General features: G+C 36.8%; 1 protein-coding gene across 1 annotated transcript; it reads left to right on the top strand.

The window, feature by feature from the left end:
- Positions 1-486: 486 nt before the first annotated feature.
- Positions 487-25,919, top strand: LOC117989761 (uncharacterized). Its single transcript, XM_034977176.2, has 6 exons — positions 487-736; positions 13,934-13,993; positions 20,447-20,651; positions 21,165-24,035; positions 24,110-24,227; positions 24,844-25,919. The coding sequence occupies exons 3-6, from the start codon at positions 20,492-20,494 to the stop codon at positions 24,905-24,907; spliced, it is 3,213 nt and encodes a 1,070-aa protein (XP_034833067.1). The 5' UTR covers positions 487-736; positions 13,934-13,993; positions 20,447-20,491; the 3' UTR covers positions 24,908-25,919.

Genomic DNA, 25,919 nt, shown 5'->3' with positions numbered 1-25,919 from the left:
TGATAGCCAACTTGGCACAACTTTTCTGTTAACCTGCTGTGTTGTAACTTTTTCGTTTGGTAAAAGATATAGATCTAGTCATTAAGACGACCGGCATTAGTGAAGCGGCATGAGAAGACGAAGACCATGAAATGCCTGGCCGGTCATCCTTAAATATAAGTAAATCCTGTTTACGCCAAGGGATGGCTATCACCTAATGTTCATACTCAGTGAAAGATAGACGAGCCTACTTTAATAAGCTTTAAGCTTTTGCCTTGTCTCGCCGCAGAACATCGCCAGTTCTCTGGCTATGTGTGCTTACAGAACCGCGCTGTATTGAAGGTATTTGAAGCCGAATTTTGTGATTGTGTAATTCGAATCGTTCAGCGCTGCAGCATTATTGTGGAAACCTCTAGTTATTTCAACTGGTATAGTTGCATTGCTCGTATCGCTGGATGGTGCGGCGGAGTCCGGAGACGATGTTCGGTACGCCAGTCGCGCCGCGCGCACTGAGGTCTCCGCTACTCTCCCCGTGAGACGAACTTTCCGCGTCCGCAGCCGCCCTTATCAAAACATTCCCGCATTGGGATCGATCTGCACGTCTCTACGCTACTGATGATAACATTCGACCCCCCGAATGAAGTTGCGACTGTAGTGTTCTGTTCATACTGTGTTGTGACTTATGTTTTGTGTTCATCAGTTATCGGATTATTATTTACAAAATTTGTTTTAATTTGTTACACTCCGGAAATAATAAGTAAGTACCTACTTACTATTATAATATATCGTTGTTTTAATGTAGCCGTACCTTAATTTATTTTTATCATCCTAGATTGTTAATATCATTTCATTTTCATTTTTCTATTAACTCAATGCTTAGATTTAATATTTTAACGCACCTTTAGCTTTGATTTATTTTATTTATTAAAGCAAAGGTGAGAGCGCATTAAGTTTATGGAGCGTAACGTAGAGTTGTAGATGGTAGAGCTAAAGTTCTAGTTTTATCCAGGGTTCCGTGATCATTATTAATTTAGCCCCTAAATAGTTGTGATAGGCAGGTAGTTCCCTAAGTATCTACTTGATTAAACCTTTTACCTGATTAAAGTTTTTTTATATATAAATTAATAACACCGTTTAAATAATAATTTTATTGAACTTAACTACAAGAACGAGTTTCCTACCCTCTGCACTAGGAAATACCCGTATTGCAGAAGGTACCTAGTTCGCCAGGGACACAAAAGTTTTTTTTTAATTTAAATCATAATCCAATAATCTAAATCCAAATCTAGGTTACATTTAGAATTTTAAATTTAGAATAAGATGAGCAGGTAGGTAGGTACGTGCTTAATAATAAGTAATTTAAGTATAGGTACCTATAATGATTAATACCAGTAACAGGACTTACTAAAATCGTGTCCGATGCTGTTCTCAGCTTAGATTTTCAAGCATGTAAAGTAGATATCAGTAGCGTGCAGGCCGTAGAGGTATAAAAGCACTGCTTACCTTACTTAAAATAGTTCAATGCTCGGTTGTCGCTATTTTTTTAGGGTTCCGTACCTCAATAGGAAAAAATACCCCTTATAGGATCACTTTGTTTTCTGTCTGTCTGTCCGTCTGTCCGTCGTGTCTGTCATGAACACCTATAGGGTACTTCCCGTTGACCTAGAATCATGAACGGCATCATTATAATTTGGACTTCAGGCTAACCACTAGGCTATCACCGCTTTTAGGTAGTCACTTATCAATCAATAAAAGCCTTAAAAAGCCTCAATAGCTCAACGGGTAAAGGAGTGGACTGAAGACCAAAAGGTCGACGGTTCAAACCCCGCCCGTTGCACTATTGTCGTACCTACTCCTAGCACAAGCTTGACGCTTAGTTGGAGGGGAAAGGGGAATATTAGTCATTTAACATGGCTAATATTCTTTTTAAATAAAAATTTAAAAAAAAAGATTTATTCAGTTATTTAAGTAAATAGGCAGATGGAGAGGGAGATTTACCTATATCTACCTAATCAGTTGGTTTTCTATAATACCATAAGAAGGTCCTATTTAATTAGAATTATCTCAATTACAGCACACCATACTATGAACAAAACCTCGCTACGATAGCAACTCTATGTCAATAACAACGCAATCAGTTAAAAAACTCACCAAGTGCGAGTCCAACCTCGCTCTATTAGGGTTCCATACATAATTATGTTTTGGTCACAGCATAACCAGATTACTTTATCTGAATCACAGTTTTCAATATTTGTTGTTTAAATAAAGTATGTATATCATCATCATCAACCGAGAGACGTCCACTACTGGACATAGGTCTCAGATAGGTGATTTGATTACGTAGAGAAACTCCAAGCATGGCTCTCTCCATCGCCGCGCATACTATGTAGACCTAGTATTCCTAACTATGCAGTTTAGTTTTGGAGATAGACCCCGTCCCAAAAATGGTCTAAAACTGACAACATTGGCCCCCCATTTCCTTATTTTTTAAGATAAAAAAGAATAAAAATATATTCTTACTCAATAAGTTATCTAAGACAATGACTTCCCATATATGCTAGGCTAGGTTAAGAAATTTTTTTCGGCTCCTTTTTTATGTGTGGCAGCCCCCTTCAAAGATAATTTAATTGAATACCTAAAATAATATTCGGTTTGGGGTCAACGTACCAAAATTTCAGGGTTATTAGTCGTGTTGTGACTCATTTCATCTACGAGCTACATGTGACACGCGAACAGACAGACAGACAGACAGCAGAGTGACATTAATAGGGTTCCGTTTGACCCTTTGGGTACGGAACCCTAAAAACAATAATAATAATTTGTTACATTGCCCCTGAGATTGACACTTCGATTTACTGATTGAAATAGAGGTTACTACATAAGTATTTCCAATTATATTGCTCAATGAAAATATATAATAGTGGGTATATAGGAGGTACATAGTTTACTTATGTATATTCAAGTTTATTTTGTCACGTATTATAAAGTAAAAGAACCTAAATTCGAAGGCTATCGATATTAAAAGACTCTACGTATTTAGAAACACCAGGCGTATAAATAATATTCACCTAGTAACGCCACCAAAAAAATTAAGGCTAAAGAATTCTGTTAATAATAAATGATCGTAATTCGGAGGATTCCATTTGAGCAAGTGTACTTCCGCATTTTCAATGAAATATCAGAACCGATATCTAGGTACCTTCCTACTACTTACAACCTAGTAAAAAGTTGCAGGTGCAGTTTCCTAGCAGAAAGTATCTAAGAACACTTCATCACCTATTAGGTATACCTACCTAATACCTATGAATAATTATTTTAGTCCTCTGTAAATAAAAACTGTATATCGATAAGAACTAAACAAAGGGACTATCTTTGGTACTAAACCAAGCCAAAAGGTTTTAACTAATAATAAAAATACGTATCATTGTTTGAAAGAACAAACAAGTTGTTTGCTCACTAATATTCACATCTTTTACAGTTTGAAACTTAAACCTCTCTTTAAATGAGGATCTAAGAACAAAAGACATATCCGTCCCGGCAGACTGCGACAAAAAAAGTGGGTATTTTTACCCTGGACGCATACAGCTACATTAAAGAGTTACCTAAAACGGTCGAGCAGCAGCTGCCGAATATAACAAACCTATTTCAGTAACGCTATTTTGCCTTGTACGCTTGTCGCTTGTATTACAGCAACAACTTTTCAACATTGTAATTACAAGTTAGGCAGGTGCTTATACAATACAAAATTCTACTGCAACTTATAGACCTATAAGAAATTCTATTCGAATGTAATGTTTCCATACAAATAGCAATCGCGCGCACACAGATAGATGCAACAAATCCTAGATATATCTTCGTGCCTATAATTAGAAAAGTAAATCAAAACGGAATTTAATTAGAATGATAAAGAGAAGAGAAAAACGCACACGCATAGAATAGGCACTATGACAGGAAGTATTATCGTAGGAAAAGTAGGAAGAAAGCGTTTACGAAAAGACTGTATGGATCAAATTGAGGAAAAGATTGACGTCGAGACTAATACTAAAATGAGAAATAAGGACAGAGTAGAACACGGAAATGTTTTAATATTGTTGAGAATACAAGATAGGTAAGTAATACATATGAACAAGAGTTCTAAGTTAGATGACGATATGTATGCCTACTATTAATCATGTGTCAGAATTCAGAGTACTAACGACTCTTGTTACCTAAGCTGATCATAAACACTGGAATGGCCATTATCCTACCATGTATCTCCTCGTATCTGGATACGCGATGATGCTTTTTATACAAACATTACTTCCTACACAGGCCTAATGATATAAAATAATGATAATCTTAATGCTTTCTCTGGTACCGTTATACGAGTACTAGATGTTATAGTAAAATAAGTTTTTATCGATGTAAAGATGACTTTGAATACTCTTCTACTGTTAGGTACGATAAAGATTAAGTAAACATATTATAACCACTAGCTATTGAATGGTTCAAAAAACCAGTTCGTGAATGTGCCACTCTCCCATTGCTAGTAAACACTGAAGGAGGAGGATTTTCCTTGTTTCAGAGAAAGCTCAACTGATAAAAAATCTTTACTTAAGCCAAGATAGATATTATTAAATTATAGTAAAGTATAGGTGTCGTAGGTATCTTGGCAAACTTTTTAAACCTCTTCAGAAGAGTAGAATAAATAATTTAAAATGCGATTAAATGATAGCATAGGTAAGTATCTCGGATAAGTTGCCTACTAGTTATTAATTTATTATTATTAAATAGATTCCTAGAAAATGTTCATGATACCTACTTGTTTGCATATACTTATTGAACCTCGAACAAAGTCTAGTATTAAAAGTAATTAAGAAATCTGATTTAATTCATTGCCATAAGTTTGTGCAAATGACTGATAATCTACGCGGCGTAGTTTATAATTTACGCCACAATTTTGTTGAGCAAACCGGGACAAGCCATTAAAATGAACGTATAATACAAGTAGGTACGCTGGAAGCAGTGTGCCATATAAAATGACAGTTATTTTTTGTACCGATTCGAAGCGCCCCACAGAGCCTACCGGGAATAAAAAAATTGACACTTTATGTCGTCGAATTGACTTCGTGTTGACACTATGTTGACACTTATGTCTCATCAGTCATCACTAACATTTAGTTCCGAGTACGTTCACATGACGCCCATTTCTACTATCAGCGCAAAAACGGCTAAAATCAAATTGCTTCAAAAACTGACCGGCAATCGCAGGTTCATCATCATCATCAACCGATAGACGTCGACTGCTGGACATAACAAACTAAACACGGATAATTCCCACTATACATATTGTTTCACTATCTCAGACGTTTTTTTTTGTTTACATATAAATTCAAAAATTTAATGAGGCAGGTGCTTAATATTATTTACTTGTTTTTATCTACCTATTTAGCATTATCATTTTCTACTAGCTGATGCCCGCGACTTCGTCTGTGTAGATATATGTTTTTAAAAATCCCGTGGGATCTCTTGGATTTTCCGGGATAAAAAGTATCCTATGTTACTCCGTCGTGTTATCTCTATGACATCAAGGCGATTGGTTGCTTCGTAAGAGCGTCAAGGAAGGACAAACAAACACACTTTCGCATTTATAATATTAGTATAGAAGTATAGATAAATGGATATAGATATCAAGAAATCATTTGCATAATCAATGGAAGAGTACCTACACACAAACTAAAACTTGATACAATGTTGGACTCGCACGACTCCAACCTAAGCGAAGTTGTAAAACAGGACAATCTCAGTAAAGCCAAGACATGTGGTAGACCTATTTAAAATGCAAAGAGCATATTGAGTGCGGCCGCGATAACCAGCATGCGCGGACGCATATGCGCATATGCGACCTGGATGCCACCCGACCGTCGCACGAAATATTGCGGTCACTTCATCAACGCGGTCATTATTAACTATTGCTGGCTTGCTCTGACCAACATACCCAGAAGCCGACATGGCCCAGTAGAACCCCATGATTCTTACCACAAAGTCTTAGGTCAGCAGTTCTGGACTATCGTGGGTAAATTGATTTTTATTTTGAAAATTAATATTTAGGTGCGCCATTCTTTACTGAAGGAAAATAATATGTATCACTAAGTATTTTTTTTTTTTAATAGCTTACCTATCTAACTAGGTACTCGTTTTCTGAATTCATTTCACTTTTTCCTATTGACTGCAAACTCCCTGGTGGTAATTGATGATGCAATCTTAGATGGATGCGGGCTAACCTGGAATCCTTTAGTATGGAGAAAATGCCTCCAACCTTGGTTAATCAATCAATCATTTATTTGCTGTAAACGCAGGTTAACAAAGATGTCACAAACTGTTAGGCCGCACTTTTTCAGGTTGGTTTATTATTTCAACACTTTGATGAAACGTTACGTGGATTAGGTAACCGTGCTTGATGATGATGATAAATCAGCAGTTAATACAGCTGTCTTATATTTAAAATAAAAATAAAAAGGAGTTTTTGAGTTATCTGCTAGAATGCTAGATACATAGAACCAAGGTTTTTAGTTTGGTTCTACGTAACATGTTTTTTAGAAACGTAACGTAAAAAAATGTATGTATGTTCTGAAAATTCTCTTCTTTTTATTTTGTTTAGTATTGAAAATTCTCATGTTTTTAAAATTAAAATAGTGAGTAAATGCGCAAGCGGGTCACCTAATGTAAAGTGATTACCGCCGCCCATGAACATTTGCAGCACCAGACGAACCGCCGCCGATGGGTTGCCGGCCTTTCAGGTATGTGTTGGTCGGTCCCTTGAATAACCCCATGTTGTAATCTAGTGGGAACCCCGCCGATGGGAGTTAATTCCACAGTTTACATGTGCGTGGAAGTGCACCAGGCACCCAGGTGGTGAGGCGATTTTTGGCGATAGCTCAAAAACTACTCGAACTCGAAAGCACAGTTCTGAAATTAATAAAACACATTAAAATTAAACATACCTACCTATACCTAATATCATTTATATCAGAATCAATAAAGTTTAGATACCAGTTTTATATTCATGACATTTGATTTATTAAAACTTTAATAAATTTTTATTTTATTAAGGTTTTTAAGGCAATACCTACTTGTGTTATAAATTTTTAATGACTTGTAATAATGTTATGTATCCGCTATCCAGCAGTCATCAATAAACATGACTATTAACTACCATATTTTGAACAGAAAAATGATAATGTAAATAAAACGATCCTTTATCACACTTATCTCATTGAGTTATTTATTTATTTCATGGTACTGTTTATCGGTTTCTTAATCCACACAACCAGTATGAAACAATGTTGCGCATCTTATAAATACAACATTTTTACTTTTTGTGTAAGCACAAAATCGAATCGCATAGAATAAATTAACCTGACTTTATACCATGACCATAGATGTCGGAGGGATCTACCTAAACCTATCTATGCATTAATAAAAGTTGTTAAAATCGCTAAACTAATGTACTTAATAGTGCTGTTCTATTTACCCAATGTCATTATTGTATTGTATAAAACGGGTAGTTACATACTACGATTAATTTCGCGATTTTTAACTGCCGATATTTCGACTCAGTTACATGAGTCGTGGTCACGACGGGACTGCAATCTACTTGTGTGCTGCAGTGCTGCGAGAGATAAAGTATGACCTGTCATGGGCACTACCGATCTACCCGCTTTCTTGTTCATTTCGCTGGAACTTCACGAGCTGTCCGGTAGCGTTTCTAGTCCAATTGATACCAGCAACTCCTGATAAATCGTCACTCCACCTAATGGAGTCTTTACTCGAAGTTTCAACTCAATGTTGTTCGCCTCTCAACTCGTTGTTTAAATCAGTTCTCTGATAGACCTTACCAGCTCACTCCAACTTAAACGTGCTAGCCTTGAGAGCTACGTCGTTAACATTAGCAAATCATTTCGCGTCGAATTTATCCCAAAAAGTAATTCCAAATTCAGTCATAGTTTTTTCCATTGCGTTTTTTCCATAGCACACTTGACACATGAAGTCTATTGGCTAGTTCACTATCAGTGTCCATGTTTCCGTACCGTAGATTATTATTACTGGTAGGACGCACTAATCGAAGACATATTTCATTAAATAAAATTAAAAGTCCAATTAATTGTTATGTATCTCATGTGCGTGAAACCTGTTCGCTTCCGGAGTTACACCGAACCAGTTCGATGTTCACAATTTGTTTCATTTTGAAAACATTTTTAACGTGTTTTTTACATCTCGTTCGCAGCATCTCATTATACGAGGCAATTAAAAGAATTTTTAATGTAGGATAATGAAGACAATTTTGTGCACTTTTAACGTACCTATATTGGTATATTGAGTGACTTATGAATATTTTGAGATAGGCTATTTAGTTGCTAATTGATTTGAGATAAAAAATAAGCAAAGAGATCCTTTGCCTCCCACAAAGTGAAGTGCTGGAATGTAAGGAGCGATTTGTTTTCTTGTTGTAAAAACCATACGTACAACATATACCTAATTTTGTGAATGTACCTAACAGGTAGTTATTGATCGCATTATTTCTTCAACGACAACACAAGCGGATTTAAATTAATTAAACTTACCTATCTAATCTATATACTTAATATACTGATACTCAGTACATTTAAAAGGGGAGACAGTAAAAATGTAGCAGCGGCGAGTCAAAAGTAATAAATGCTCTGTAGCATAATAATTGTCCAATGGTGGAAATATATTATATCAGGGTTGTTGTACGTTTGTACTCGGTCTGCCGTAGAAGAAACACATTTACATTCTGTTTTAAATGAATTCATTTTAATTTAAAACGCACAAAAAACAGAATATAAAAAACAGGTGTGTCGATGAAGAGTATGATTAAGCTAATGTGTATTATTTTACACCACATTTCAAATTTACGGCTGTTAATTTTAACGCTTAACGCTGAAGAAAACACAAAGAAAGTAGATGCGTATAATAAACAAATGGGTTTACTGGGTTTACCAATATGATTGGTTGCACACATTTTAAAAATATATTTTTTACAAGAAGTATCGGCCTAATTAGACACAAAATAGTACCTATAAATCTATATACAATTTACGCATCCAGCTCGAATTTTCGTTTAGTCAACGCAATGTTTAAATCATGCTGGGCCATACCATGGCCGGGATTAATTTAATTAGGCCATACCTCAATTCTCAAGGTGCTAGAATGGCATCTCGCACCGGAAACATTGAATTATTATGTACCTACTAACGTACCGGAACGCGCAACGTTGGAAGGCTCCGCTCTGGTGGACAGACAACATCAAATGAGTCACAGAAAGGCACTGGATTTCGTCGTCTATCGGTTGACAATAATGATGATGATACCTCAATCCATTGTAAGAATGCTGAATTTGAAAGGAATAAAATTTTGTTTCGTAAACCGCACTGATTAAAACAATTAAGGTACAATATGATCTTCTAAAACGCCATTCCGTGACCGTGAAGCGTATCAAACGGCTTAAGATAATTACTATAATCGCTAGATTCTTCTCAACACACGTGTAACAAATCACCAGCCCGAGTTCCGTCTAATGTCTCGACTCTCGAGATGCGATCTACTGCCTTCGTAAAAGTAAATTGCATTTTCATTTTGCTATCATTACCTCTTTCATAAAAAGTTCTATTGTACAAGAAAATCTTGAATATACCTACACTGAATAACAAAGTATTACTTTTCTCGTAATTAGAAACTGTGCTATTAGCAATGTAAAGAGGTAGGTATACCAATTTTACTGAACTCGAAATAGAAATTAAACCACAGGAAAACCCACCCTTTTCAAGAGGCCAATAATAGTTAGATATATAACGTTTAGGGCTGACTCAATCGCCAGATAAACTTTAATTGAAGAAAAGATTTGACGTATTGACAGATTTTCTATACAAAAACTGTCAAACCACAAATTTATCCCCCAGATAAGTTTTTTGATGATCGAAAAATCAGCTCTTAGTATCATTTGTTTAGTTTTGACTTTGTTATTAATTACAATGCCGAGGACAACACGAAATGGAGGACATCTTGCGAGAGTTGGTGGCCACATTGACTTTGAGAAAGAAGATGCAGAAACGTTACATTACGCGGCAGAAAATAAAGTACATCGATCTTTAGAATAAGATTTCGGCTTTGTAGAGCGTTGTCTCTGTGACTGATACCTATGTGACGTTTTGCCGGTCTCAACGACAGACAATGCTCTACGAAACCGCCATTGATTTCTAAAGATCGATGTACTTTATTTTCTGCCGCGTACTGTAGTTAATTTGTCCTAAGTATAGCACTAAAATCTAAACGTTGAAAATCTTATTATGAGCTTCTAAAACTCAGAACCATAGATTCTACATAGGAACTGGCACATCCTGAAATTACAAATCACTAGAAACCAGTACAAGAACTTCTATATCTGCCGTGGTTGCATCTAAAAACTTGGCCTCTGCTTTGTAAAACGTATAGCGTCCATGTACGATAATTTCCCTAAGATATAGGGATATAATATGCTTAATTTATCTTCATTTCCAGACTAGAAAAATACCATGCGATGACGGAGATAATATTAAATTAGATATTAGAGCGCTCCGGGGTTCATTGTACTACCTGCCAGCTGCCCGTTGATTAGATATCGTAAGATCCAGAAGCATCGGAAGTTAATGTGACTCCGCCCAGAGTATATAGAGAAAGTAAATCAAATAAGTCAGACTGGAAGACTTTAATTGCTGGCGATAAAACAAATAGATTGAGACATGGCAAAGAAGATTTGTTATTGAACGAATACATGAGAAACTAATTAATTAGGTTACGTGTAGCCTCGAAGACCAGATGTGCGAATGGATACCAAATACCAATGACTTGTTTTGTGATTCTAATGGGTACAGATTACTAACATGAATTTACTATAAAACTTAAATAAAATGTAGCTGTATGTACTCATAAAATATATTAATGATTTGTATAATTTGTATAATAATAATTAGTTTTTATAGTATAATATGTAAAAATTATTTCAGATTTTTAATTCCATGTCGATACCTTCAATATAGTTACTGAAATAATCGACTGTGACAGACGGACAGCCGGACGGAGAAAGTCAAAAGGGTTTCATTTTTGCCATTTTAGTACGGAACCCTAAAAACAATGTAGATAACATTGTCAATACAAACATGTATCTCGAAAAGAAATCAAAACCTGACATCGTGGTTATGCCTCTTTACTCCGTAGTCATCCATTAATGTATTAGGATAATAACAATGTAAGTACCTACCTTGCATCAGAAAACATCAACGTATAGTTTACAAATAATACATTATTGTTGACATTGTTTGCTTTCCAAATAATAACATTGAATGAATTCTAAAGTTCTATTAAAGGGTCTTTTCTGTGTGTAGGTTGGTGTAGGCTCTGTGTATAGTATGAAATTTCACATCTCACCAACGTTGATAGAATTCGAGCGTCGAAACTCTTCAGCTTTAACTTACTTTAAACCTTATCTACCTTGTCTTAAAGCTCAAGCTTGTTGATATATCTACAGTCAGTCAGTCAGTCGCTCCACTAACGGAAACTTTGTCAATTTTGAAATCTATGGTATTGAAGGTCATTCTTGTCTGTTTGTCCATTTTACTTTGACGTTATTTTGTTTCGATTATCGAATTTTATCAATGTTGTAATGGTTGTAAAATCCCATACTAAGCATACTGGCTGGGCATTTCTCTTCAATGGTGGTGTCCGCCCACGAGGCGCGTGCGCAGTCCGCCCGCCCACTCTCTTATAAATTGTTCTCTTAACAGTACATACGACAAATTGCCTATGTAATACCCATGATAGTTTGTTTTATTAAACCCGCTCTCTTCTTGCTAGTACTGATAACAGCGCGTGAGCGTTGCAATTACGGTTATAAAATTAAACGTACAGATTTTATTACTCCCATATACGTGATCATCTGCAAAGGTATCAACTCGTAGGTTATACAGGTGGGTAATGAAAGTCTAATAAAACTTTACGATATACAAATTACATTAGAATAAACTTATCGCGTAATTTCTATAAACTCATTTATAGCTGTAAAAGAAAATGGGAGTACATTGTATAAAAAAAATTATATAAAAAAAGTATAATATATTCCTTACACTGTATTCGCTTTCTGGATTTTATAGGAAAACATACTCAAATAACTTTTAAATACATAATTACTTAAACATTAATTACTTAATCTCATATAATTCGCATCACATTCTTTAGGCCGACTGAGCTATATTTTGTCTTCTAAGTAAACTGGCCAGGTTAATCATAGTCCATTGCCTGCGAGCCTTTCATACCTAAGCAAGCAATCTCGCGCCAGATCTTATGATATTCGTTTGCTTATCCCCCACATAATATTTGCTTCGTCGGTTCAAATATCGGAATGAAAAATCTATCTTGACAGATCGAAAGATAAGGCTATTATTATTTGCTTTGATTTGCGTTTCAGAGTTAATATGGGCGTTAATTAAATTAATTTTGCTCTCAAAGCTAATTTTAATAAAATAAAGTTATATAATAAAAAATAGGTTTATATTAAAAATACTTATTACTTCTCCCTGATGCTGCTGGTATAGTGCCCTTTCAAAACGTAGGATAGGTCCATTTAAAACAACCAACAATTATTAATGTTTGAAAACATCAAAAGGTATTTAATTTTTTTTATTTATGATTGAACTTATAAGTAACTAGCCTAATCTGCTGCCTAAATTGGGTATGCGATAGTATAGGTTGAGATGGCATAATTGCCATCCCTCCCTAATGGGAGGGAACGCTCCGGAAATCCACACAGCCCCCGCGCTAACCCGGTGCGGACAAGCGCGGGTGACGTGCGGGACGCGGGTGTGCGGGGCGTCCCCCTGTCTCATTCCCCCATTGCCATCTCGACCTGTCGCCTACTATACATAATTAGTAATTATTAAGGCATTTTACGAAGTGACGCTTGACTATTTAAAGACACCCTGGAAATCCTGTCATTGCTGTGAAAATTCCCTGCGGTTGAAACATTACAAGCTAACAAACAAAGGCTTTTAGTGCCCACCATCCGTCCGGCAGTAAAAAATAATAGGGAATAGCTCTATTTGCCTGTCACGCTGGGCGAATAAGACCCGAACTTCATTGCTGCTATTAGAAACTCTTTCAACGCCGTCCTATTGTCCCGCGGTAGATGGCGATAAATTATCTACGTGATGGAATTTTTATATATCCGATCCCTTGACGCTGCCTGCATTATAATTCTTGTAAAATAATACCACAAAATTAATAATCATTTTTTAGCGTTGATGCATGATTGAACAATGAACTTTTGTTTGATTAAGCAATACTTATTGTGTACCTCTACCTACACACTACCTGACGCGCCTTAAATTTTAAAATTTCCGTAGGGGATCGTTTAATTCTCAAAATCATGTAGTTTATGTCCGTCTTCGGGATGCAAGCTATCCCTGTATCAGTCTGTATGTATGTACCACATAAACGATAACCGCGACTTCATCGTTTAAATCCCGCTAGTACTCTTCAATTTTCTGGGATAAAAACAACCTATGTTTGTCTCCGGGATGGATGCTATTTCTGTACAAAACATTAAAATCTATTAAATAGGCGGGCCTTTAAAAATCCCATGGAAACATTGATTTTCCAGGATAAAAAGTAGCTTAAGTCCGTCTCCGGGATCCAAGCTATCTCTGTCCCAAATTTTGTCAAATCCGGGCCGTGTAAAGTAGTCAGACAGATAGACACATAATATTAGGATTTAGGAAGCACTGTAAGTAGATACTAGGGACGTTTCAGTATTCGGAACTTAAAAAGCAATTTTAGCAAGAATTTTTCCATTACCACAGATGTGAAGTACTAAGGTAATAAACAAACAGCACGTTATTGAAATGCGTTTTATTTCATTTTTCAGCCTCTCGCGTCGCCTGCGCACGCCGACGTCCGTCTGCTCCATGAGCATTCCTGGTATGAGGTGAGTCATCGTACTATATTTATACAGTTATATGCTCACCATATTTACACCATGTCAAGATTTGCCGTATACAGTAATATTTTAAATTACGAAAACTCGTCATAGATACCCACCTACGACTAAATCTACGAAAAAAACAGTTTTGATCAGTCAAGAATTTATTTGAATGCCAAGAAAGAAAACGTGCTAATTGAGAATTATAATTACTCGTAATATAAACACATAGAAATTTGACCCCTGGTCACTATAAATATGATGAGGAGCCGCTTTCCTGGCTGCAATCCTCCGAAGGGCGGCTAAGAATGCTTCGCTACTTAAATCTGATACTATTTTAAGATGTACGGCCTTCGTAACCATACAGACAAACACTGCGATATATCCTAAAATTTCAAGAAACCACAGAAACAACGTGAATTTCTACCAATTCACCGAAGATCTAGTTACATGTCAGGCGGTTAAAGTTATTTATTTATTTATTTTATTTTATTTTATATCTTATTAGAACGGCAGTGCCACTTACACTAACTAGATAATTAATAATAAATTTAAATACAAATAAAGGTACAAGAAAAAAGACATAAAATACAAAACGAGAAAAAATCAAAGGATTTTGAATATGTACGCTGAGAACATTGAATGACATATTCATGTAATGCTCTCAGCGTACTTCAGTAACTCCCGAACCAGTATTATAGACCCATCATTAAATGGGTCCCATTGAGCATTATTGTCCAAAAGCGCGTTGAACGATGCTAATGAACGGGGTTATATTGCGGTTACCGCTAAACTATAAGCAAAATGGATTGCACAAGATACGAGAAGTAGCATACCTACATTTTACATACTTAGTGGTATTAATTCCAAGTTATAGCTCTTTTTAAGGTAACTGGTCCCTCAAGTCTCAACCAAAATCTGGTTTGATCTTTGATGAAAAAAACAATCTTAGCGATGTTTTTGTTATAATATAGGTAAAAACTTTTTTAGAGAAATCGAACTTCCTGCTGATGAGGAACAAAACATTGTAAGGACATTTATCTCAACTCATTTTTAAAAATTTTAATTATAATAATTTGTACAACACGTACCTAATCATAAGGAACTGCACTGGCCAAGTTTGGTGTGGGATTAAATCATTTTAAAAACTACATTTGTTCACCACCTCCGCTACAACCGCTCCTGGCGCAGCTGATGTTCAAAATATAACTCACGAGGGCGGATGAGAACAAACCATGATTTGATTATCCGTCAGCATACTATCACTATTTCACGCACTATGGTGGCTTTTTATTGTTGGCCAGAGCTTAACGGTAACTCTAACCGCTTGTCATGCAACTGGACCTAAGTGATGTATTTTGTTCTAAAACGTGAGCTTATATGCGGCTAAAATCAGACAAAGTAGACTTGTTTGGAATTTTTCTACAGCACTGCAGCTTTATTACTAGAATCTAATCATTTACCTACCGCTATACATCTCTATATATAAAAATGAATCGCTGCATGTGTTGCTGATCGCAAATCTCGAGAACAGCTGAACTGATTTCGCTAATAATTTTTTTATAATATTCCTTGAAGTACGAGGATGATTCTTACGGAGAGAAAAATTAAAAAAAATTTAATCGACTGTTAGGTGGAACGAAGTTCGCCAGGGCAGCTAGTTATTGTATAAATGATAACTTCAAAAACGTGAATCAGACATTTTGATCTTGGAAGAAGTAACTAAAAGCACGTTTACTATGTTTCCCACATGCTCGTGAGTCCACTATTAGAAAAGAATACCCGCGTCTACATATACGAGTAATTTTATTAGTTCGCGGCACACCTGCCTCGCAACACGATGTCAATGCCCGTCAAACGCGGCACTAACTACTTAAACATGGCCACTTACATCTTACAAATAAAGCTCGAGTGCAAATACTACCTAATTGCATAACACTTCACTGCACATAGGTACATACATTTTCAAAGATAAACAATAATTACCTTTCCATTAGTGAATATTACATAATTTGTAATTATAGGTAAGCCTTTCTCCCTGCTTTTTTAGTATAAGTAAGCTTTAAGTTTGATGTAAGTCGCATTGGAAAGGCTACGACCATACGACACTCAGTCCGCAGTAAATAATAAATGATCACTTCGTTGTCTGTCTGTCCGTCTATCCATTGTGTCTGTCAAGAAAACCTATAGGGTACTTCCCGTTGACCTAGAAACATGATATTTGGTAGGCAGGTAAGTCTTATAGCACAAACAAAGGAATAAATCGGAAAACTGAATTTGTGGTTACATCACAAAAAAAGTAAATTCAACTTTCAAAGTAAGATAATCAATTTCAAAGTAAGATTTCAAAATAAATAAAAGATCGTCATCGTGTCGTTGTCATGTCGTTGCCTTATCGTTGCGGTGTCATCGCTTTATCGTTGTCATGTCTTTGCCTTATCGGTGCCGTGTCGTCACCTTGTCGTTGTCGTGTCGTGGCATTGCTGTGTCGTCGCCTTGTCATGTCGTTGCTGTCTCGTCACCTTGTCGTTGTCGTACCGTGTCATTGCCGTGTCGTCGCCTTATCGTGTCGTTCCCATGTAGTCGCCTTGTCGTTGCCTTGTTGTCGTCTTGTCGATGTTTTGTCGTTGTCATGACGTTGTTGTGACGACACACGTTGTCGTTGTCGTGTCTTTGTCTTGTCGTTGCAGTGTCGATGTCTTGTCGTTGACATGTCGTTACTCGTTGCCGTGTCGTTGCCGTGTCATTGCCGTGTCATCGACTTTTCGTGGTCTTGTCGTTGTCATGTCGTCGTCTTGTCGTTGTCGAGCCGTTGCCGTGTCGTTGTCTTGTTGTTGTCTTGTCGCGGTCGTTGCCATATCTTTACTCGTTGCCGTGTCAATGACTTGTCGTTGCCATGTCGCTACGCGTTGCCGTGTTGTTGCCGTGTCGTCGCCTTGTCGTGTCGTTGTTTTGTCGTTGCCTTGTTATTACCGTGTCGTCGCCGTGTCTTTGTCTTGTCGTTGTCGTCTCTTGTCGTTGTTCGTGTCGTTGCCGTGTCGTCACCTTGTAGTTGTTGTATCGTTGCCGTGTCGTCGCTTTGTTGTTACCGTGTCGTCCCCGTGTCGTCGCCTTGTTGTTGCCGTGTCGTCGCCTTGTCGTGGCCGTGTCGTTGCCGTATCATCAATGTGTTGGGGACAATACGCAGAGAAACGAAAGCTTTTACAAAATAACTAAGGTCTGGCACGCGCTGGCTCTCTCTCTAAGAAAAAGCGGTTGAGTCATTGACTTATATTATATTACTTCGTAAGGACAGGGCCATTGAAGAAGCTAAATGGCAACGATTCATTGGCCCTAAAATGTTTATTTAGCACCAATGCAACCTCAGTGTTGTCTGGATTTCAAACGGGTCGTTCATATTTAGCATATGGCGCTGATTTATTTGGTTCCACAACCGTGAAAATTTTTGTTCGCTTGGGCATATCTTGTCATTTATATCGATGTGTTGAGTTGATCTACTTTATAAAATAGATCTTATTATTATCTTCTACTCGAATCCGTATAGACAGGACTTCCACTTATTTATAACTGTTAACAATAAGACACTATATTTATCATTAAATATAATGTACTATTAACATTTACTGTTTTATGAGTCTAGCGCACGCTCTAGCGGTCCTTAATAGGTAGCAAAATAATCATTTAGTTAGTCAATCAATATAATTATTCTGTGATTTTTATATTCGCGTTCAATCTGGCCCGCCGGTAAGAAAGTATAATTAAGTAGGTACTAAGCGCGTAAATATATCAGTTCTAGGAATGATGGCGTGCGTGGCATTTATATTGGCACAAAGGAATCCTGTGTACAGGTAATCTTGGAATGTTAAGCCGGCAGGATTCGTTGGGTCCGTCAGAGCCGTGCGTGCGTGGCCGTTGCGAATGCCGCGAATTATGCAATTACCTAGGGACAGTGAATGACCGCGGCAACACATTTAAAAATTAGTTCAGTAATGTTGGCTTTTCATCAATTTTACACAAACTAAATAATATGTATGTAATTTTTTTGCACAAACTATTCAACTTCTAGAACACGCAGTAGGAGTGAGACTACTTTCCTCCAACTACATCTATCTCGAGCTACCGACTTAAATGCGATCGTCTACGCGCATAATGGACTTTTCACAAAATATGTCCTTTCTTGTAATGTCCTTTTTGTTATAAATACTATCTGTCCCGGCTTACTCACGTCCCGTCCTTTTTGTTATTTCTCAGAACGTCTTTTTTTTTAAATGTTCTTCTCTCAAAAGTCCTTTTCCCAAAATGTCCTTTCCCATTAATTCCTTTTCTCAAAATGTCCAGTCATCAAGGTACTACTACCGCAGTGGTTTGACAACTACAGTGTGATGCTTGCAATAACCTCTGATTTGCTAATATTCTCTCGCTTTTTTGTAAAATGCATTGTTGCACCAAAAAACTTTTTATCCAGCCAGTCAGTCATCATCATTGAGATCGTAGTAATAATTCATGCGGCTCTTCTAGAATTGACCTCCAGGGTAATCCGGCAGCCTTTCCTTTATTTCCGCATGTAGAGTCTGAGCTTTTTTGGCCTGCTACGGACCATTTGCCTGCTAATCGCTGCCCCTTAGATTCTTGATGACTCCCAGATGTTCAGCCAAACGCGTGGCCTATCCATTTGTGCGCAGAATTTTATCAAGGATAAATTCTTTTAAGTGAGGGTCAAAGAGCTGCATTCGAAATTGTTTCAGGCCAAAATCCATTTATTGAATAAATAAATCGCAGTAATGTTAACATTTCCGTTAAAGTTCTACGATCAGCTCCTGTCAACTATGTAAGTAACAAAGCTGTCACGGCTCCTAAAAATACACATTACACAAGGCAATTAACAATGCTGGCGCTTAGAAGCCGCACGGATTTCCGGCCAACCAGTCTAACCACTAGGTACTACTTGACTTGACTACTACTGCCTACGATGAGTCACACACTTGCATGATATAAACATAAATTAATAGTTCTTACTGCCAACTATCTCGTCTCATTTAATTATGGCTGCTACAAGTGTCCGTCAAACAGAAGCATGTAATGATAGATACGGACACGCGGTACCGTTGTTTGTCCACTGATCACAGTTAGACACATTTCCTTAACAAATTAAAATAAACCCTACCTATAACCTAAAGCATCACCCTATCGGAGATAGAATGATATGAATTAAGATGAAGTGCTACTAAGATGAAGCTTAACTTAGCTAATTGTAATTTGCACATAATTTGCATACGAATTCTTGTAAAAAGGCTCTGAAAATAGACAAGAAACATGACAAAATATCGTAATGTTATGTTACTTAGCTGTTTTTTTTTTCGGCTCTTAACTTCTACTTCACTCAAGATATTCAGAGTATGGATGATTTTTTCAATGTAGATAATATAGTTAACTAATTCATATTACTTAATACTAAATCGGATGTTTTTATAGTTTGTTCTTAGGTAAACGATGAAAAAATTATATTTACATATGAAAACATCGCGTGTACACAAAACACGAATGTACATAACGCGTTTAACATGGCGAGATATGCGTGCAAAATATTGCATAATTCGTGGAGTCGATGACTGCTTTTGCATTATTACCTGCAATATGGTTACGAAATACGTAATATAACAATCTTCATTTAACCTTATTATGTGCAGAATATTAAGCAATACAATGTAATCCAGTAGGTAAGCACCTACTTAATTAACGCCTACGCAAATGCGACTGTTTGATTGTAGGAGTACGGATTTGAAAAAGTATGGTTTTCTAATTTCTGAAAAAGTCATTTATTTTATAGATTATTAAGTATTTTAAATTCTTCTTAATAATTAAGTAGCTGTTTTGTGAGGTCAAGAAATTGCCAAAGACACAACAAATAACCTATACAATGTAATTCTCTTAATTTCTAAGATGCTCTTCAGTATGATTATGAAAGAATAAAAAATATACATACGCAGTTCCAATTTTTCTATTGCCAATTTTTTAAGTTGAGAATTATTTGACTTATCACCAAAAATTTTACGAGAGTTTGGCATTCGGTAAATAAACTGGCCACACTATTCGGGATACGGCAAATGTTTCGTGTTTGAATTTTGATATAAGTTTGTTAAATCTGCCGGTCGGTAGACGCGACATTCTGTAGCAACGATCAGCCATCCCTAAGTTGTGAGATACCTACTTATATCCCGAAACCACAAAGACTTCCCGCGGGATTTTTAAAAACCTATATTCGCGATAAACACTTGGGTTAGCGCGAATGTGCGGAACGATATCTACCGCGATACCGGCGCCGGTCACGATATCACGAATCATTTCCCGAATTCCGATAGTGGAGCCGAACCATAAAGGAAATCTGCAAAAACATCTCAATTACGTTGTCTAGCGATTAAAAAATCAGCCCTTAGTAAATAGAATGTTCAATGTCCGCAGAACAGGGTGTGTAGTGCGCGCGCGATGGATGCGTGATCGGTCATCATGCGCCTCTTCCGCGGGCCGAAGCGCAGGGAAGTGACCGGGCCGCAGGCCGCGACGTCTCCGCGCGGGGACCTCGCCGCGCACACCCCACACAACTACACGCTCGTGACAGCGCTCCCCGCTATGGTCATGGAAGACGACGTCAACGACATGAAAAAAGGTACAAAATACCACCAAGAATACTAACTATTACTACATGTCGAGATGGAAATCAAGGAGGGATCGCCCCGCACAGCCACTGCGATAACCCAGTGCGGACGAGTGCGGGTGACATGGGGATGTGCGGGGCGTCCCTTCGCCTCATACCCCGATTGCCATCTCAACCAGTCGCGGACTATACGTAAACAAGCGACACTCACTCCTCCCGCTCTGCAACGTAAAGGCACGCCTAGTAGTATGTATTGTGTAAAGCATTGTCCTTGTACCGCTCGATTTACATATAACACTGTCCTGGTCAATACTTAATGATTAAATCTGTTCGCTTGCATAAAATGTAGGTGTGATACTACCCTCTTTTATTATTCTCGTTGCGGATCAAGCACCGGATGGCAAATCGGTATACAAAACACCTTGCAAAGTCCTTTTTAAATTTACACTTCAAGTCGACATATAGGTATCTTCTTTCTTACCAATCAAGAATTTTGGTAATCAATTAATTTTATCTCTGTTTCAGTGTTTGCTACGTGGGGTCGTCGCATGGGCAAGAAACTAGATATGTTAAAAAGGACGGAGACGAAAGAACCACCCGAAGAACCAGTCAAAAACGAAAGAGAGGATTCTTCGATGATTATTACCGGGCAGTATAAAAAGAAACAAAACTGGAAAATGGGAAGGAGCAGCTCTGATTCAACGTCCTTAAAAAAAGATAATGATACCGATTCCATTAGGAGTGGATCAAGAGATAGATCCCCGAGTCCCTTTAAAACGTTTTTTCACAGAATGGGTTCAACTGGTATGTTAAATTCCTCAAAAACTCAGTCTCTACACACACCAAAACCTTCTGATAATTATTCTATATCAAATGGACAATCGCTTTATCGTAGTTGCTCTACATCACATTTATCGACTTATGTCAAAGCGGATGACCCTTCTGATGATATAGATTTGCAAAATACTAACACTGAAAATAAAACATCTCCTAAACAAAAACAAAAAGCTAACCTATTGCCAGACGAAAGTTTAGGAAATACATCAACAAAAGCAGTAAGTTGTGATAACATACCAAACAAGTTAGATGGCCAGCAAAATACAGGAACATGTAAAAAGCCAAATTTTCCTTACGCTTTTTTGCGATCTAAATTATCCGTTTTGCCAGAAGAACATAGTATGGCATCACAGCATAGGTCTGTATCAGTACGACAAAGTTTCTCAGAAAGGATAGATCGCAGATCTCCTAAATTTCGAAGAGAAAGAATGTATTTACCTAATACTCGGTCAGAAGAGCGATACCAAAGCAGTGATAACATATCCGTCCACGAAGAAAATATACTTATGAGTGCGAGTCTCAGAAATAACTGCGATTTTACGAGAAGTTCATTCAGAAGTATTAACGACCCTGATAATGTATATCAACCTCGTCGATTTGAGGATGTACCTCGAAGATCTTCGATGATATCTCAAACGGCGCCGTTTGATTACGACCCAATGTTGCTACCCAGAAATAGAAACAGTTTACCAGTTTACGAATATAACTCAATTTTAGGGTCTGCACAGGATCTTAAAGCTGATCTTGCATCTTCTAATCAAAGCATACATCTAGAAGTACTACAGGCTCATAGGTTAAGCAACTACGTCAGCTCGAATGAGTCCGGGTATGACAGTGATGGTAGACCAACGGATGAGCACAGTAATCATTCGCCACCAGGATATTCTTGTCATTCTCAAGGTGTATCCAACAATAATGGAGATCCCAATCACAGTAATTTTTCCCGACAATTAAGTCTTAACCATAAAATAAACGTTAGTAGAGTTCATGTACCTGTTAGAAGAAGCTCCACTCCCTGCGCTTTATTTCCAGTTGAAAAAAATACATCTTATGAATACGAAAATCAAAATAGAGATATTAATAAATACAAAAATAACGATATGAATCATCTAATAATGTTAGACTACAATGACGCAAAACCTCCGCCATTACCAAAGAAAACTATCAATAAAAAACCACCATATATTTACAAAACAATAACTTTAGATGAACGTGTACAAACAAGAAAAATAAAATTATTACAGTCTCAGTTAGTTCCAGTAGAACATTCATCGACACCAAACCTCAGTGAAAATTTAATAAGTACATCGGAAGAAGTGGTCAATGTGCAACAAATTGAAGAAACAGATATACTCGGCAGAGGGCCATGTACGAAACGGTTCCGGAAAATAAGATTATTGAAATCAAGACTAGACGAAAGCCTGGGAGTCTACTTAGCACAACATAGAGTAGATTTTGATAGTGGAGGAAATAATTATGAAATTCGCTATATTGTAGTTAAACTTGACTTTGATGGTATAGCTCATAGAGATGGAAGACTTCGAATAGGCGATGAAATAGTTAATGTAAATGGAAAAGTTTTAAGAGGATTATCTTCTCTGGGAGATGTTCAGCATATAGTTAATTCTTGTTCTACTGAAGCAACTATTGAAGAGGGCGCACTATTTCACAGATATCAAGTAGATTTAGTAATGGCACATGACGAAATTTCACCAATCACATTGAGTCGAATCATAAATAATCAACATTGCGAGACAAATTCCATGCATTCCATGTCAAGTATACCGCCTGACATTATATCGCAAACGGTGCACAAACCATCTTCCAGTCAAATAATCATTGAAACTCATTTTCCAAGTGAAGATCAATACGGGCGTAATGCAAATAGCATTAACAGACATTCCAATGACAAAACTGAAATAAATAACAAAAAATGCGAAGTTGGAGTTCAAGTGAACAATAGTCTATTGTCGTCAAATCAAAAAAGTGACGACGAAAAATTACTAGAGCGAAACTGCTACACGCAATCTCATTCATCTTTACAAAATATCACAAATATAGAAATTTCAATGAGATCGTCTCCTTCACCGAGGCATTCTAATAGTAATAACTACAGACCTATATCACTCCATAATTCACGTCCGCAACCAATGCTTGGATTATCAATTTGTAATGACAATACAACAAACGAAATCAAAGAAAACACCTCACATTATATCAAAAATGCCCAGAGGATGTACCAAAACAGATCTTTTGAAAGTATACCAGAACAACTGAGGAGCAGTAGCCGAAGCAGATTTTTCAATAGAGTTGGATCTCAAAGATGCACTCCTAACTATTCCCATGTGTCACGACAACACGACTATAATAATCATCAAGATAATGTTAATTATGCACATAACACCGTACATAGAGCTGAGTTTTGGAAAGGTCCAGGACATAAAAGTCTTGGATTTAGCATCGTAGGCGGAACCGATTCACCGAAAGGACAAATGGGAATATTCGTTAAGACCGTCTTTCCAAATGGTCAAGCAGCTGATAAGGGAACTATCTATGAAGGTGAGCTTTATTTCCTTATTGTCCATGTGACTTCTTATGTTGGTTATAATTTAGTAAAATGAAATTGTTTGTAGGTGACGAGATTTTATCAGTAAACAACGTTCCAACGCGTGGACTGAGTCACGCTGGTGCAATATCGTTGTTTAAACAAGTAAAAGAAGGAAAAATAGAATTGACGCTTTCAAGAAGAAGGTAAATTGCTTTGACTATAAATCATTTTGTGCCACTGTAATATAATTATCACACCATTCGCTCTAGAATGCTTTATTACAGACCAGTTAGCTAAGGACTCTGAGCATAACCACCATAGCCTCATAGATTATTGAAAACTCCCTACCAAACTATCACCAAAACGTTGTATTGTGGTGTTACTTAATAAAATTAATTATTTATTTAATTTTAAATAAAAATGTCGAGTGACGAAGATAGTAGCAGCAATTTGACGCCAGAAACTATTAATGCTCAAAGTGTAATAAACGATTTGCTTCCAGAAACTTCTAAAGACAGATAGGTAGGTACCTATTTAAGCATACGAAGATTTTGATTTTATTGTCTTGCTAGGTGTGAAAATTCAATACTCTACGTATTGAAATTGGGGTAATACTGTCTTAGTCTTGGGCATCCCTAATCCCCGCGCTTCAATAAGGATTCTAGATGCACCACCCTCGCTACGCTCGGGAGTTACTCTGAGTTCCCTCGTTGCCCTTGGGATTTAGCCCGGCGTCCGTGATTTAAGACATTACATTACCCCCATGTTGAATAATCTACTATTAATACGAGCAAACTAAAATTCCACTTTTGTTTACAGAGCTCCTAGGTCAAGATCTGTGGAACCTCTCGGTAATTTTCGCGGTGAATGCAAAAGAGATTGATACTAGAAGAGCCAGAAGCCCAAAGACAGCTAAATATGTTTTTATTGAGTGCAATAATATTTAACTTTTAATTTGGCCAAAGGCAATCACTTACATTTTAGAATTATTTTCATGTATTAGGAGTAGGTAGGTACGTGGTACTTGTACCTAACTGTCAGTGGCGTGCACAGGGTTTGAAGCCAGGGTAGGCACTAGTTAAGTAGGAGCCTGTTCACTGGCCATAATGAAAAATATGCATTGAGCTATTACAACTGGGGTAAGCAGTGCACTTATGCCTCTATGATCTGCACGCCACTGCTAACTGTATTTCAGTGGAAAATCACGTCAATCAATCACGAGTCGATATAAATTAATGACATACTCGTATTATGAAATCTTCATTTGTCGAATGACTAAATATTGTACACATTGCATTGATAGCTTTACAAGAGTAGAATATAATATAATAATATAATATGCGAACATTAAATGTTATATTCCTACTTTCATAAATTATTATTCATTCATGTGTCGATATTTTATCATAAATTGTATAATGTGACTATAATAAGACTGTACGTAATATCTACTAAGTTATTAGTTTATAATTAATAGGTATATCCCAATAGAAATGCTAGATCTCGTTATTTCTGTAATTTGTACGTATTCAAATAGGTGCTAAAATATGATTATGGCGTTCACCTTAACTTATAATATATCCGATATGACTAAAGTACATACTCTGAACTTCTTAATACTATAATAAATAGACTGATATTTCAATTTTCTATAATAATTATTTGTACCTATATTCGCAACCAAAGCTTAGTGATTACGTGGGTAATATTTAAACAATTTACAATACATACTTCATTATTATTATACTTATATACTACAAATCGCCGGTTATTGATATCAGCGAATCTGCTCCGTCCAATAAAAATTGTTAAACAGGTCAATTATTCAGTATTTTGATGATTGGCAATACACATCGAGCGAAGGCATGTTTGTTAAAAATCGAAATAAAACGAAC

Source organism: Maniola hyperantus, chromosome 2, assembly GCF_902806685.2.
Source record: "Maniola hyperantus chromosome 2, iAphHyp1.2, whole genome shotgun sequence".
Classification (NCBI taxonomy): Eukaryota; Metazoa; Arthropoda; class Insecta; order Lepidoptera; family Nymphalidae; genus Maniola; species Maniola hyperantus.
Note: the sequence above shows the minus strand (reverse complement) of the source record. Positions and strands in the feature narration are given on the sequence as shown.

Coding starts and splice junctions, on each gene's coding strand:
- LOC117989761 (XM_034977176.2), top strand. CDS start 20,492: ATGCGCCTCTTCCGCGGGCCGAAGCGCAGGGAAGTGACCGGGCCGCAG. Junction 20,652..21,164: donor CGTCAACGACATGAAAAAAG/GTACAAAATACC, acceptor TCTCTGTTTCAG/TGTTTGCTACGTGGGGTCGT. Junction 24,036..24,109: donor TAAGGGAACTATCTATGAAG/GTGAGCTTTATT, acceptor AATTGTTTGTAG/GTGACGAGATTTTATCAGTA.